Here is a 17,547-nt window from a genome sequence, read left to right on the forward strand (position 1 = left end):
TAAGTTGGTACTAGCTAGTGCTGCTGGTACGCTAGTAATTGCTGCTGGTACAACCTGAGTAGGTGCTGCTGACTGGTAGTGCTGAGTGTACTAGTAGTACTGTTGGTGCACTAGGTAGTACTGTTTAGTGCACTGTAGTACTGTTGGTACACTGGTAGTGCTGCTAGTACACTAGTAGTACTGCTAGTACACTAGTAGTACTGCTGGTACACTAGTAGTACTGCTAGTACACTAGTAGTACTGCTGGTACACTAGTAGTACTGCTAGTACACTAGTAGTACTGCTGGTACACTAGTAGTACTGCTAGTACACTAGTGGTACTGCTGGTACACTAGTAGTACTGCTAGTACACTAGTAGTACTGCTAGTACACTAGTACTGCTGGTACACTAGTAGTACTGCTAGTACACTACTACTACTGCTGCTGGTACACTAGTAATACTACTGGTACACTATTAGTACTGCTAGTACACTTGTAATACTGCTGTTGCACTGGTGATACAGCTAGTACACTAGTACTGCTAGCACTCTAGTGGTACTGATGGTACACTAGTAGTACTGCTGGTAAACTAGTAGTACTGCTAGTGCTCTAGTAGGGCTGCTAGTGCACTAGTAGTACTGCTGGTACACTAGTAGTACTGCTAGTACATCAGTAATACTGCTAGTACACGAGCAGTACTTCTGGTACACTAGTAATACTGCTGGTGAACTAGTACTGCTAGTGCGCTAGTGGGGCTGCTAGTGCACTGGTAGTACTGCTATTACACTAGTAGTACTGCTGTTACACTGATGGTACTGCTAGTACACAAGTATTACTGCTAGTACACTAGTAGTACTGCTGGTACACTAGTAGTACTGTTAGTACACTATTAGAAGTGCTAGTACACTAGTAGTACTGCTGGTACATTAGTAGTACTCCTAGTACACCAGTAATACTGCTAGTACACTAGCAGTACTTCTGGTACACCAGTAATATTGCTAGTGAACTAGTACTGCTAGTGCGCTAGTAGGGCTGCTAGTGCACTGGTAGTACTGATGATACTCTAGTAGTACTACTGCTAGTACACTAGTAATACTGCTAATACGCTAAAAGTACTACTAGTACACTAGCAGTCCAGCTAATACACTAACTAGTATTACTATATTTACACCAGTAGCAGTACTCCTAGTTTTCATTCATGTTATTAATTAAGGACACAAAATATTCAGCGCCATCTGTTGACCATTTAAAACATACAAGTTATCAACAGCAAGTCATAAGAGAAGGTTACTGTGTTTTCCCGCGCTTGTGACGTCACTACTCACCTGGTATTTGATTGGTAGAAACTACAGAAGCATGAATGCCTGTAGGATTTATAACATTGCTGCTGATTGGTTGTTTTTGGGAATGTAACCAATAACATTTCATCCTGTTTTTATTTCTTGCTGCTGAATTAGTTTTCATTTTAAACAAAATAACGTGAACACAAGAGATAAGAGTTCCTTTATATACTGTATTATCAGTTAATATTTAATTTAAAAACAAAAATTCAGCAATAAGCAAAGTTATTAAGCAGTAATTAAGAAAAACAAGATGAGTTGTTATTGTTTACATTATGTAAAACAACCAATCAGCAGCAATGTTATAAATCCTACAGGTATTCATGCTTCTGTAGTTTCTACCAATCAAATACCAGGTGAGTAGTGACGTCACAAGCGCGGGAAAACACAGTATCCTTCTCTCATGACTTGCTGTTGATAACTTGTATGTTTTAAATGCTCAACAGATGGCGCTGAATATTTTGTGTCCACAAAAACAGGGGAGAAATATATATATATATAATTAATTAATTATATTCTATTTAACCGTTATGACACCCGAATCTGCATGACAGTGTCTTCCATTGCAGACACTGCAAGGCTCCAGGCGGACATCAATCAAATCTTTCAGTGGGCTGCAGAAAACAATATGAAGTTCAACGATGAGAAATTTCAATTACTCAGATATGGTAAACAAGAGGAAATTAAATCTTCATCGGAGTACAAAACAAATTCTGGCCACAAAATAGAGCGAAACACCAACGTCAAAGACCTGGGAGTGATCATGTCGGAGGATCTCACCTTCAAGGACCATAACATTGTATCAATCGCATCTGCTAGAAAAATGACAGGATGGATAATGAGAACCTTCAAAACTAGGGAGGCCAAGCCCACGATGACACTCTTCAGGTCACTTGTTCTATCTAGGCTGGAATATTGCTGCACACTAACAGCACCTTTCAAGGCAGGTGAAATTGCTGACCTAGAAAATGTACAGAGAACTTTCACGGCGCGCATAACGGAGATAAAACACCTCAATTACTGGGAGCGCTTGAGGTTCCTAAAACTGTATTCCCTGGAACGCAGGCGGGAGAGATACATAATTATATACACCTGGAAAATCCTAGAGGGACTAGTACCGAACTTGCACACGAAAATCACTCACTACGAAAGCAAAAGACTTGGCAGACGATGCAACATCCCCCCAATGAAAAGCAGGGGTGTCACTAGCACATTAAGAGACCATACAATAAGTGTCAGGGGCCCGAGACTGTTCAACTGCCTCCCAGCATACATAAGGGGGATAACCAACAGACCCCTGGCAGTCTTCAAGCTGGCACTGGACAAGCACCTAAAGTCGGTTCCTGACCAGCCGGGCTGTGGCTCGTACGTTGGTTTGCGTGCAGCCAGCAGCAACAGCCTGGTTGATCAGGCTCTGATCCACCAGGAGGCCTGGTCACAGACCAGGCCGCGGGGGCGTTGACCCCCGGAACTCTCTCCAGGTAAACTCCAGGTATGATGGGGAGCGCTAAATCCGTAAGGATTATACAGTGCCTGAGGGGCAGAATGGATTACATGTTATAATCATATGGGAGCGGTAAACCCGTAGGGATTATACAGCGCCTGTATACTTCCAGAGGTTACCAGGACAGTTCGTAGGGTCTGTGTACTGTCCAAAGGTTACCAGGGATGTTCTTAGGGTCTGTGTGCTGTCCAGCGGATAACAGGACAGTTCATAGGGTATGTGTACTGTCCAGGGGTTACCAGGACAGACCTCAGGGTCCGTGTACTGTCCAGGAATTACCAGGACAGTTCTTAGGGTCTGTGCACTGTTCAGGAGTTATCAGGGGGGTTCTTATGGTCTGTGTATTTCCAGGGGTTACCACGACACTTCTTAGGGTCTGTGTACTGTCCAGAGGTTACCTGGACAGTTCATAGGATCTGTGTACTGTCCAAGGATTACCAATACAATTCACAGCGTCTGTGTACTTTCCAAGGGTTACCACGACAGTTCATAGGGTTTTTGTGGACAAAATATTCAGCGCCATCTGTTGAGCATTTAAAACATACAAGTTATCAACAGCAAGTCATAAGAGAAGGTTACTGTGTTTTCCCGCGCTTGTGACGTCACTACTCACCTGGTATTTGATTGGTAGAAACTACAGAAGCATGAACACCTGTAGGATTTATAACATTGCTGCTGATTGGTTGTTTTAGGGAATGTAACCAATAACATTTCATCCTGTTTTTATTTCTTGCTGCTGAATTAGTTTTCATTTGAAACAAAATAACATGGACACAAGAGATAAGAGTTCCTTTATATACTGTATTATCGGTTAATATTTAATTTAAAAACAAAAATTCAGCAATAAGCAAAGTTATTAAGCAGTAATTAAGAAAAACAAGATGAGTTGTTATTGTTTACATTATGAAAAACAACCAATCAGCAACAATGTTATAAATCCTACAGGTATTCATGCTTCTGTAGTTTCTACCAATCAAATACCAGGTGAGTAGTGACGTCACAAGCGCGGGAAAACACAGTAGCCTTCTCTTATGACTTGCTGTTGATAACTTGTATGTTTTAAATGCTCAACAGATGGCGCTGAATATTTTGTGTCCACAAAAACATGAAAAAATAAACTTTCGTCACCTTAGCAACCTCTCTCATGACTTGATAACTTCATTTTACATAAATAATTGATAATTATACTGTATTTAATGTCTATGATGGGGAGCGCTAAATCTGTAAGGATTATACAATGCCTGAGGCACAGAATGGATTATTATAATCATACGGGAGCGCCAAACCCGTAGAGATTATACTGCGCCTGTGGAGGAGGATGGAAGGTACTTAGGCATAATTCAATTATTATTATTATTATTATTATTATTATTATTATTATTATTATTATTATAATCAAGGGGAAGCGCTAAACCCGTAGGATTATACAGCGCTTGGGGGGGGATATGGAAGGTATTCAGGCTTAATTCGGGGAACTGGAGCACATATCCAATTCCCTAAATCAAGAGCCCCTCACCAACATCAAGGAACCTTCCCTGAGGGGCCTGAGGAACAGAATGGATTATTTATTATAATCATACAGGAGCGCTAAACCCGTAGGGGATATACAGCGCCTGTGGAGGAGGATGGAAGGTATTTAGGCATAATTCAAGGAACTGGATCACAGCTCCTGGAGAGCGAAACGTTGCCACAATAAAATGTCATAATAGATGCACTTGTGTCCTTTTACCTAGAATATTATTGGTAATTCTACCAACATTTATTACAAAAAGTTGTCAACAAGTCATCAGAGAGGTTGCTAAGCTGATAAATATTTTTAAAAACTTTATTTTTCATGTTTTTGTGGACACAAAATATTCAGCGCCATCTGTTGAGCATTTAAAACATACAAGTTATCAACAGCAAGTCATAAGCGAAGGTTACTGTGTTTTCCCGCGCTTGTGACGTCACTACTCACCTGGTATTTGATTGGTAGAAACTACAGAAGCATGAATACCTGTAGGATTTATAACATTGTTGCTGATTGGTTGTTTTTCATAATGTAAACAATAACAACTCATCTTGTTTTTCTTAATTACTGCTTAATAACTTTGCTTATTGCTGAATTTTTGTTTTTAAATTAAATATTAACCGATAATACAGTATATAAAGGAACTCTTATCTCTTGTGTCCATGTTATTTTGTTTCAAATGAAAACTAATTCAGCAGCAAGAAATAAAAACAGGATGAAATGTTATTGGTTACATTCCCTAAAACAACCAATCAGCAGCAATGTTATAAATCCTACAGGTGTTCATGCTTCTGTAGTTTCTACCAATCAAATACCAGGTGAGTAGTGACGTCACAAGCGCGGGAAAACACAGTAGCCTTCTCTTATGACTTGCTGTTGATAACTTGTATGTTTTAAATGCTCAACAGATGGCGCTGAATATTTTGTGTCCACAAAAACATGAAAAATAAACTTTTGTCACCTTAGCAACCTCTCTCATGACTTGATAACTTCATTTTACATAAATAATTGATAATTATACTGTATTTAATGTCTATGATGGGGAGCGCTAAATCTGTAAGGATTATACAATGCCTGAGGGACAGAATGGATTATTATAATCATACGGGAGCGCCAAACCCGTAGAGATTATACTGCGCCTGTGGAGGAGGATGGAAGGTACTTAGGCATAATTCAATTATTATTATTATTATTATTATTATTATTATTATTATTATTATTATTATTATAATCAAGGGGAAGCGCTAAACCCGTAGGATTATACAGCGCTTGGGGGGGGGATATGGAAGGTATTCAGGCTTAATTCGGGGAACTGGAGCACATATCCAATTCCCTAAATCAAGAGCCCCTCACCAACATCAAGGAACCTTCCCTGAGGGGCCTGAGGAACAGAATGGATTATTTATTATAATCATACAGGAGCGCTAAACCCGTAGGATATATACAGCGCCTGTGGAGGAGGATGGAAGGTATTTAGGCATAATTCAAGAAACTGGATCACAGCTCCTGGAGAGCGAAACGTTGCCACAATAAAATGTCATAATAGATGCACTTGTGTCCTTTTACCTAGAATATTATTGGTAATTCTACCAACATTTATTACAAAAAGTTGTCAACAAGTCATCAGAGAGGTTGCTAAGCTGATAAATATTTTTAAAAACTTTTTATTTTTCATGTTTTTGTGGACACAAAATATTCAGCGCCATCTGTTGAGCATTTAAAACATATAAGTTATCAACAGCAAGTCATAAGAGAAGGCTACTGTGTTTTCCCGCGCTTGTGACGTCACTACTCACCTGGTATTTGATTGGTAGAAACTACAGAAGCATGAATACCTGTAGGATTTATAACATTGCTGCTGATTGGTTGTTTTACATAATGTAAACAATAACAACTCATTTTGTTTTTCTTAATTACTGCTTAATAACTCTGCTTATTGCTGATTTTTTTTAAATTAAATATTAACTGATAATACAGTATATGAAGTAACTTTTACCTCTTCTGTCCACCTTATTTTATGTTTAAAACGAAAACTAATTCAACAGCAAGAAACAAAAACAAGATGAAATGTTATTGTTTACATTCCCAAAAACAACCAATCAGCAACGACGTTATAAATCCTATATGTATTCACGCCTCTGTAGTTTCTACCAATCAAATACCAGGTGAGTAGTGACGTCACAAGCGCGGGAAAACACAGTAACCTTCTCTTATAACTTGCTGTCGATAACTTGTATGTTTTAAATGTTCAACAGATGGCGCTGAATATTTTGTGTCCACAAAAACATGGAAAATATAATAACTAATTAATTTTATTGTGTTAAAAATTATAAATTGGGAGCGATAAATCTGTAAGGATTATTCAATGCCTGAGGGACAGAATGGGTTATTTATTATGATCATATGGGAGCGCTAAACCCCTAGGGATTATAAAGCGCCTGTGGAGGAGGATGGAAGGTATTTAAGTAAACTTACTCAATAATAAGGAAAGTCATTAAGCAGCAATTATAAAAAAGAAGATGAATTATTGTTGTTTACATTACCAAAAACAACCAATCAGCAACAACGTTACAAATCCTTCAGATATTCATGCTTCTGTAGTTTCTACCAATCAAATACCAGGTGAGTAGTGACGTCACAAGCGCGGGAAAACACAGTAACCTTCTCTTATGACTTGCTGTTGATAACTTGTATGTTATTTGCGTCCACAAAAACCGTATGAACTGTCCTGGTAACCTCTGGACAGTACACAGAACCTAACTGTATTGGTAATGATTATCAAATGGTATACAGTACCGACAGGTTGGTAGATAAGACACATTTAGGCAACTTTATTCCGAAACGTTTCGCCTACACAATAGGCTTCTTCAGTCGAGCACAGAAATTAGGCAGGAATTAGGCAGAAATTATTAGGCATACTTTCTGTACTCGACTGAAGAAGCCTACTGTGTAGGCGAAACGTTTCGGAATAAAGTTGCCTAAATGTTGCCTATGTGTCTTATCTGTATTGGTAATCCTTGGACCGTACTGCTGGTTGTTAGGTAAGACACATATGCAACAGTTAGGTATCTTTATTTCGAAACGTTTCGCCTACACAGTAGGCTTCTTCAGTCGAGTACAGAAAAGTTGATAGAAGCAGAAGAGACTTGAAGACGATGTAATCAGTCCATCACCCTTAAAGTTTTGAGGTGGTCAGTCCCTCAGTCTGGAGAAGAGCATTGTTCCAAAGTTTGAAACAATATTGTTTCAAACTTTGGAACAATGCCTACTGTGTAGGCGAAACGTTTCGAAATAAAGATACCTAATTGTTGCATATGTGTCTTACCTAACAACCTGTCGGTATTTTATACCATTTTAATGTTCGTACTGCTGGTACACTAGTATTACTGCTAGTACACTAATAGTACTGCTAGTACACTAGAATTACTGCTAGTACACTAATAATATATATAGTACTTCGAGTACACTAGTAGTACTGCTAGAACACTAGTAGTACTACTAGTACACTAACAGTAGTAGTAGTAGTAATAATAATAATAATAATAATAATAATAATAATAATAATAATAATAATAATAATAATAATAACAATGATACTAAGAATTATTATTATTATTATTATTATTATTATTATTATTATTATTATTATTATTATTATTATTATTATTATTTATCTGTTGTCTGTTTATAAAGTAATAACGGAGTTCTTTACCGTTAACGTGTGCTTGTAACGGTGAGAACAACAGTAAGAGGAATTAAAACAACAGTAAATATAAGCGTTAACAGTAAGAATAACAGTAATAACAACAGAGGAACAATAAGAACAAGAATAAGAGCAACAGTACCAACAGTATGAACAACAGTAGAGCAACAGTAAGAGGAACATTAATAGCAACAGTAGGAACAACAGTAATAGCAACAGTAGCAACAAGAGTAAGAGGAAGAGCAACAGTAAGAACAACAGTACGAGCAACAATCTGAACAACAGTTTGAGGAACAGTAAGAACAACAGTACAAGCAACAGTCTGTTGTTCACCTGCGTTGAACTTTGCTAAAGTAACAGTACTACTGGACAGCCATGACATTACCTGCTTACCTAGCAGTAAGTAGGTACTTTACTGTTCACCTAACAGTAAGTAGGTTCCCTTTTTGCTCATCTACCAGTAAGTAGGTACTTTACTGTTATTGTTCATCTAGCAGTAAGTAGGTACTTTACTGTTCACCTAACAGTAAGTAGGTTCCCTTTTTGCTCATCTACCAGTAAGTAGGTACTTTACTGCTATTGTTCACCTAGCAGTAAGTAGGTACTTTACTGTTCACCTAACAGTAAGTAGGTTCCCTTTTTGCTCATCTACCAGTAAGTAGGTACTTTACTGTTATTGTTCACCTAGCAGTAAGTAGGTACTTTACTGTTCACCTAGCAGTAAGTAGGTTCCATTTTTGCTCATCTACCAGTAAGTAGGTACTTTACTGTTATTGTTCACCTAGCAGTAAGTAGGTACTTTACTGTTCACCTAACAGTAAGTAGGTTCCCTTTTTGCTCATCTACCAGTAAGTAGGTACTTTACTGTTATTGTTCACCTAGCAGTAAGTAAGTACTTTACTGTTCACCTAACAGTAAGTAGGTACCTTATTGCTCATCTACCAGTAAGTAGGTACCTTACTGTTATTGTTCACCTAGCAGTAAGTAGGTACTTTACTGTTCACCTAACAGTAAGTAGGCACCTTACTGCTCATATATCAGTAAGTAGGTACCTTGCTGATGTTGTTCACCTAGCAGTAAGTAGGTACTTTACTGTTCGCATAAAAGTAAGTAGGTACCTTACTGTTACTGTTCACCTAGCAATAAGTAGGTACATTACTGTTCAACTAGCAGTAAGTAGGTACCTTACTGTTCATCTACCAGTAACTAGGTACCTTACTATTCATCTACCAGTAATTAGGTACCTTACTGTTCATCTACCAATAAGTAGGTACCTTACTGTTATTGTTCACACCTAGCAATAAGTAGGTACTTTACTGTTCACCTAACAGTAAGTAGGTACCTTACTGCTCATCTACCAGTAAGTAGGTACCTTACTGTTATTGTTCACCTAGCAGTAAGTAGGTACTTCACTGTTCACCTAGCAGTATGTTCTTTACTGTTCACCTAGCAGTAAGTAGGTACCTTACTGTTCATCTACCAATAAGTAGGTATCTTACTGTTACTGTTCACCTAGCAATAAGTAGGTACGTTACTGTTCAACTAGCAGTAAGTAGGTACCGTATTGTTCATCTACCAGTAACTAGGTACCTTACTATTCATCTACCAGTAATTAGGTACCTTATTGTTCATCTACCAGTAAGTAGGTACCTTACTGTTCACCTAGCACTAAGTAGGTACCTTACTGTTCACCTAGCAGTAAGTAGGTACCTTACTGTTCATCTACCAGTAAGTAGGTACCTTACTGTTATTGTTCACCTAGCAGTAAGTAGTTACTTAACTGTCATTGTTCACCTAGCAGTAAGTAGGTACTTTACTGTTCACCTAACAGTAAGTAGGTTCCCTTTTTGCTCATTTACCAGTAAGTAGGTACTTTACTGTTATTGTTCACCTAGCAGTAAGTAGGTACTTTACTGTTCACCTAGCAGTAAGTAGGTACTTTACTGTTCACCTAACAGTAAGTAGGTTCCCTTTTTGCTCATCTACCAGTAAGTAGGTACTTTACTGTTATTGTTCACCTAGCGGTAAGTAGGTACTTTACTGTTCACCTAACAGTAAGTAGGTACCTTATTGCTCATCTACCAGTAAGTAGGTACTTTACTGTTCACCTAACAGTAAGTAGGCACCTTACTGCTCATATATCAGTAAGTAGGTACCTTGGTGATGTTGTTCACCTAGCAGTAAGTAGGTACTTTACTGTTCGCATAAAAGTAAGTAGGTACCTTACTGTTACTGTTCACCTAGCAATAAGTAGGTACATTACTGTTCAACTAGCAGTAAGTAGGTACCTTACTGTTCATCTACCAGTAACTAGGTACCTTACTATTCATCTACCAGTAATTAGGTACCTTATTGTTCATCTACCAGTAAGTAGGTACCTTACTGTTATTGTTCACACCTAGCAATAAGTAGGTACTTTACTGTTCACCTAACAGTAAGTAGGTACCTTACTGCTCATCTACCAGTAAGTAGGTACCTTACTGTTATTGTTCACCTAGCAGTAAGTAGGTACTTCACTGTTCACCTAGCAGTATGTTCTTTACTGTTCACCTAGCAGTAATTAGGTACCTTACTGTTCATCTACCAATAAGTAGGTATCTTGCTGTTACTGTTCACCTAGCAATAAGTAGGTACGTTACTGTTCAACTAGCAGTAAGTAGGTACCGTATTGTTCATCTACCAGTAACTAGGTACCTTACTATTCATCTACCAGTAATTAGGTACCTTATTGTTCATCTACCAGTAAGTAGGTACCTTACTGTTCACCTAGCACTAAGTAGGTACCTTACTGTTCACCTAGCAGTAAGTAGGTACCTTACTGTTCATCTACCAGTAAGTAGGTACCTTACTGTTATTGTTCACCTAGCAGTAAGTAGTTACTTAACTGTCATTGTTCACCTAGCAGTAAGTAGGTACTTTACTGTTCACCTAACAGTAAGTAGGTTCCCTTTTTGCTCATTTACCAGTAAGTAGGTACTTTACTGTTATTGTTCACCTAGCAGTAAGTAGGTACTTTACTGTTCACCTAGCAGTAAGTAGGTACTTTACTGTTCACCTAACAGTAAGTAGGTTCCCTTTTTGCTCATCTACCAGTAAGTAGGTACTTTACTGTTATTGTTCACCTAGCGGTAAGTAGGTACTTTACTGTTCACCTAACAGTAAGTAGGTACCTTATTGCTCATCTACCAGTAAGTAGGTACCTTACTGTTATTGTTCACCTAGCAGTAAGTAGGTACTTTACTGTTCACCTAACAGTAAGTAGGCACCTTACTGCTCATATATCAGTAAGTAGGTACCTTGGTGATGTTGTTCACCTAGCAGTAAGTAGGTACTTTACTGTTCGCATAAAAGTAAGTAGGTACCTTACTGTTACTGTTCACCTAGCAATAAGTAGGTACATTACTGTTCAACTAGCAGTAAGTAGGTACCTTACTGTTCATCTACCAGTAACTAGGTACCTTACTATTCATCTACCAGTAATTAGGTACCTTATTGTTCATCTACCAGTAAGTAGGTACCTTACTGTTATTGTTCACACCTAGCAATAAGTAGGTACTTTACTGTTCACCTAACAGTAAGTAGGTACCTTACTGCTCATCTACCAGTAAGTAGGTACCTTACTGTTATTGTTCACCTAGCAGTAAGTAGGTACTTCACTGTTCACCTAGCAGTATGTTCTTTACTGTTCACCTAGCAGTAATTAGGTACCTTACTGTTCATCTACCAATAAGTAGGTATCTTGCTGTTACTGTTCACCTAGCAATAAGTAGGTACGTTACTGTTCAACTAGCAGTAAGTAGGTACCGTATTGTTCATCTACCAGTAACTAGGTACCTTACTATTCATCTACCAGTAATTAGGTACCTTATTGTTCATCTACCAGTAAGTAGGTACCTTACTGTTCACCTAGCACTAAGTAGGTACCTTACTGTTCACCTAGCAGTAAGTAGGTACCTTACTGTTCATCTACCAGTAAGTAGGTACCTTACTGTTATTGTTCACCTAGCAGTAAGTAGTTACTTAACTGTCATTGTTCACCTAGCAGTAAGTAGGTACTTAACTGTCATTGTTCATCTAGCAGTAAGTAGGTACCTTACTGTCATTGTTCATCTAGCAGTAGGTAGGTACCTTACTGTTCACCTAGCAGAACGTAGGCACCTAACTGTTCATCTACCAGTAAGTAGGTACTTAACTGTCATTGTTCACCTTGCAGTAAGTAGGTACCTTACTGTTCATCTACCAGTAAGTAGGTACTTAATTGTCATTGCTCACCTACCTTCACATATCCAAGCCCATCCTAGCCTATCCTACCCTCTCCTATCCTAGCCTATCCTAGCAGTTCCTACCCTCCCCTATCCTAGCCTATCCTAGTACATCCTACCCTCTCCTATCCTAGCATATCCTACCCTCTCCTATCCTAGCCTATCCTAGCAGTTCCTACCCTCTCCTTCCTAGCAGTTCCTACCCTCTCCTATCCTAGCAAATTCTACCCTCTCCTATCCTAACCTATCCTAGCAGTTCCTACCCTCTCCTATCATAGTCTATCCTAGCAAATCCTACCCTCTCCTATCCTAGCATATCCTACCCTCTCCTATCCTAGCAAATCATACTCTCTCCTATCCTAGTCTATCCTAGCAAATCCTACCCTCTCCTATCCTAGCATATCCTACCCTCTCCTATCCTACCAAATCCTACCCTCTACTAACCTAGCATATCCTACCCTCTCCTATCCTAGCCCATCCTAGCATATCCTACCATCTTCTATCCTAGCAAATCCTACCCTCTCCTATCCTAGCATATCCTACCCTCTCCTATCCTAGCCCATCCTAGCATATCCTACCCTCTCCTATCCTAGTCCATCCTAGCATATCCTACCCTCTCATATCCTAGCCTATTCTACCCTCACCTATCCTACCCCATCCTTGCCTATCCTACTGTCTATCAATACTGTGATAGATGGATAGCCTTGTAGACGTGTGTTGAATTATGAATCTTAAGCTGAGGGAGTTTAAGGGTCATTATCAACTAACTGTACTTAAAGATGGGTCAGAGCTGTGTATATATAAACAGCTATACACATGTATATACACCTCAGTGTATATATACTGAGGTGTATATACATGTATATACACCTCTCAGTGTATATACACTGAGATATATACCTCTCGGTGTATATACACTGAGATATATGCCTCTCAGTGTATATACACTGAGATATATACCTCTCAGTGTATATACACTGAGATATATGCCTCTCAGTGTATATACACTGAGATATATACCTCTCAGTGTATATACATTGAGATATATACCTCTCAGTGTAAATACACTGAGATATATGCCTCTCAGTGTATATACACTGAGATATACGCCTCTCAGTGTATATGCACTGTGTATATACACTGTGTATATACACTCAGTGTATATACACTGAGATATATACCTCTCAGTGTATATGCACTGAGATATACTGAGGTGTATATACATGTATATGCACCTCTCAGTGTATATACACTGAGATATACACCTCTCAGTGATATATACACTGAGATGTACACCTCCCAGTGTATATACACTGAGATATACACCTCTCAGTGATATATACACTGAGATATACACCTCTCAGTGTATATACACTGAGATATACACCTCTCAGTTATATATACACTGAGATATACACCTCTCAGTGTATATACACTGAGATATACACCTCTCAGTGTATATACACTGAGATATACACCTCTCAGTGTATGTACACTGAGATACACACCTCTCAGTGTATATACACTGAGATATACACCTCTCACAGTTACGGGAATTCCCACAAGGTCTTCTGGCTAATACTTTCACCATCACTGTGGCTCTAGGGGCCATGAAGACCACTCAGTATGGCTCAAAAACCAATCCATGGCCCACCCAAAGCCACCCTACCACACCCTAACTCACTCTAACCCACCTTAACTCACTCTAACCCACCCTAACTCACCCTAACCCAAAATAACCTATACTTCCACCGTCACTATGGCCTTAGGGGCCATAAAGACCACTCAATATGGCTCAAGACCACTCCATAACCCACTCTAACCCACCATAACCCACCCTAATTCACTATAACCCACACTCTTACCCTCACTAGGGCCTTATGGACTTTCACTATGGCCCTATGGACCACAAAGGCCACTCAATATGGCCCAAGACCACTCAATAACCCCCTCTAATCCACCCTAAGCCACCCTAAGCCAGCACAAAAGCCACGTACCACAAAGCCAGAAGAGAAGCGGCACAATCCACACAGTGTACATGGTAAGACTGGTCCACTGGACCAGTCTGGACCAGAACCTCTCTCTTACGTTCTCTCTAAACCCCGCCCACTCTATCTCTCAACCTCAGTTAGGTTCTAAGCCAGTTCTGGGGGTTGCAAAGCTAGTATGGGGCTTCTAAGCCAGTTGTGGTGTTGTTGTGGGTTGTTCCTAACCCCCACAACTGGCTTCTAAGCCAGTTGTGGGGGTTCTAAAAAGGGGTTTTTATGGGATGAAAGCCAGTTATGAGGTTTTAAACAGGGTTTACCGTGTTTTAATGCACTTGTTGGGGTTCTGAATTGGTTTTACAGTGCTTTAAACCAACCAGTGGGGTTCTAAATTAGGTTTAGCGTCTTTATAACAAGTGTTAGGGTTCAAACTAGGTTTAAAGTCTTTTAAAGAAGATGTCAGGGTTCTAATGTTGGTATAGCTTTTTTAAAGCAGATTTGGGGGTTCTAAACTGGGTTTAAAGTCTTTCAAAGCGGATGTGGGGGTTCTGAACTGGGTTTATAAGACCGTTGAGGGGGTTCTTAAAGGAGCCGGGGTGTCCTGAGACAGTTATGGGGCTTCTGAAAGGGGTCTTGGCGTTCTTAGAGTTCTAAAAGTGATCTGGAGTGTTCAAATTGATCTGGAGAGTTCAGAAGTGATTCTTGTGTTCTAAGGAAGCTGTGAGGGTTCTAAGACAGGTCTGGGGTGTTCTAGGAGTGCTGTTAGGGTTCTAAAAAGGGGTCTGGAGTGATCTAAGACATTCGTGGGGGTTCTAAAAGGGGTCTTGGGGGTGGTAAGATAGTTGTGGGGGTTCTAAAAGGGGTCTTGGGGGTGGTAAGATAGTTGTGGGGGTTCTAAAAGGGGTCTTGGGGGTGGTAAGATAGTTGTGGGGGTTCTAAAAGAGGTCTGGTGAGTTCTACGACAGTTATAAAGGTTCTAAAAGTGGTCAGGGGTGCTCTAAGACAGTTGTAGGGGTTCTAAAAAGTGTCTAGGGCGTCCTAAGTTTAGAGGTTCTTAAATGAGTCTAAGAGTACTAAGACAGTTATGGGGGGTCTAAAACGTGTCTGGGTTTGTTATACGACAGTTGTGAGGGTTCTAAAAGGGGTTTAGGGGTAGTAAGATAGCTGTGAGGGTTCTAAACGGGTGGTGTTCCAAGACAGTTCTGGGGTTCTAAAACAGGTCTGGGAGTTATAAGACAGTTATGGGGGTTCTAAAAGAAGTATGTGGTGCTCTAAGACAGTTGTGGGGTTCTTGCGCGTAGAAAGACAGTTGTGGAGGTTCTAAAACAGGTCTTGTGTGTTCTAAGAACGTTGTGGGGTTCTAAAAGTGGTCTGGAGTGTTCTAAACAAGCTGTGGGGGTTCTAAAAGGGGTCTGGAGAGTACTAAGACAGTTGGAAGGGTTCTAAAAGGGGTCTGGGGTCTACTAAGAACTTGATGGGGGTTCTAAAAGGGGTCAGAAGTGTCCGGAGACTGCTCTGGGGGTTCAAAAAAGGGTCTCGGGTGCACTGAGAGTAGTTATGGGGGTTCTGAAAGGGGTCACGGGTGTTCTGAGGCAGTTAAGAGGGTTCTAAAAAGGGACTGGGGTGTTCTAAGACATCTCCGGTGGTTCTAAAATGAATCTAGGGTGTACTAAGACAGTGATGGAGGTTCTAAAAGGAGTGTGAGGTGCTATAAGACAGTTAAGGGGTTCTAAAACAGTTATGAGGGTTCTAAAATGTGTCTGGTGTGCTCTCAGACACTTGTGGGGCCCTAAAATAAAGGTCCAAGGTACCCTAAGATAGCTGTCAGGGTTCTTAATGGTCTAGGGTGTTCTAAAGCATTTGTGGGGGTTCTGAAACAAGTCTGGGTGCTCTAAGACAGATATGGGGGTTCTAAGACTAGGTACCTACTGCCAGGTACCATGTACCACATTAGGTACCTACTGCCAGGTACATTAAGTACCTACTGCCAGGTACCAGGTAACATCCAGGTTCTTACTGCCAGGCACCAGGTAACACCCCAGGTACTTACTACCAGGTACCACCCAGGTACCAGGTACCACACTAGGTGCCTACTGTCAGGTATCAGGTATCACCCAGGTACCTACTGCCAGGTACCAGATAACACCCAGGTACTTACTGCCAGGTATCAGGTAACACCCAGGTACCTACTGCAAGGTACCAGGTAACACCCAGGTGCCTACTGCCAGGTACCAGGTAACACCCAGGTACCTACTACCAGGTAACACCCAGGTACCTACTACCAGGTAACACCCAGGTACCTACTACCAGGTAACATCCAGGTACCTACTGCCAGGTACCAGGTAACTTCCAGGTACCTACTGCCAGGTACCAGGTAACACCCAGGTACCTACTACCAGGTAACACCCAGGTATCTACTGCTAGGTACCAGGTAACACCCAGGTACCTACTACCAGGTAACACCCAGGTATCTACTGCTAGGTACCAGGTAACGCCCAGGTACCTACTACCAGGTAACACCCAGGTACCTACTACCAGGTAACACCCAGGTACCTACTACCAGGTAACACCCAGGTACCTACTACCAGGTAACACCCAGGTATCTACTGCTAGGTACCAGGTAACACCCAGGTACCTACTACCAGGTAACACCCAGGTACCTACTACCAGGTAACACCTGGGTACCTACTATCAGGTAACACCCAGGTACCTACTACCAGGTAACACCTGGGTACCTATCAGGTAACACCCAGGTACCTACTACCAGGTACCAGGTAACACCCAGGTACCTACTACCAGGTACCAGGTAACACCCAGGTACCACACTAGGTACCTACTGCCAGGTACTGCCCAGGTACCTACTACCAGGTAACACCCAGGTACCTGCTACCAGGTAATACCCAGGTACCTACTACCAGGTAACACCCAGGTACCACACTAGGTACCTACTACCAGGTACCAGGTAACACCCGGGTACCTACTACCAGGTAACATCCAGGTACCTACTTCCAGGTACCAGGTAACACCCAGGTACCTACTACCAGGTAACACCCAGGTACCACACTAGGTACCTACTACCAGGTACCAGGTAACACCCGGGTACCTACTACCAGGTAACACCCAGGTACCACACTAGGTACCTACTACCAGGTAACACCCAGGTACCTACTACCAGGTAACACCCAGGTACCACACTAGGTACCTACTACCAGGTACCAGGTAACACCCAGGTACCTACTACCAGGTACCAGGTAACACCCAGGT

At 40.7% G+C, this 17,547-nt stretch overlaps 1 protein-coding gene across 2 annotated transcripts in view; it reads right to left on the bottom strand.

Moving 5' to 3' along the window:
* LOC128705008 (protein obstructor-E-like) overlaps positions 1-14,356 on the bottom strand; it is a 35,647-nt gene extending 21,291 nt beyond the window's left edge. For both annotated transcript variants that reach the window (XM_070105176.1, XM_070105175.1), the window contains exon 1: positions 14,296-14,356. In XM_070105176.1, coding sequence (XP_069961277.1) covers positions 14,296-14,338 — 43 coding nt within the window. In that variant the 5' untranslated portion in view covers positions 14,339-14,356. The remainder of the gene's footprint in view (positions 1-14,295) is intronic.
* Positions 14,357-17,547: the final 3,191 nt, after the last annotated feature.

Source organism: Cherax quadricarinatus, chromosome 97, assembly GCF_038502225.1.
Source record: "Cherax quadricarinatus isolate ZL_2023a chromosome 97, ASM3850222v1, whole genome shotgun sequence".
Lineage (NCBI taxonomy): Eukaryota > Metazoa > Arthropoda > Malacostraca > Decapoda > Parastacidae > Cherax > Cherax quadricarinatus.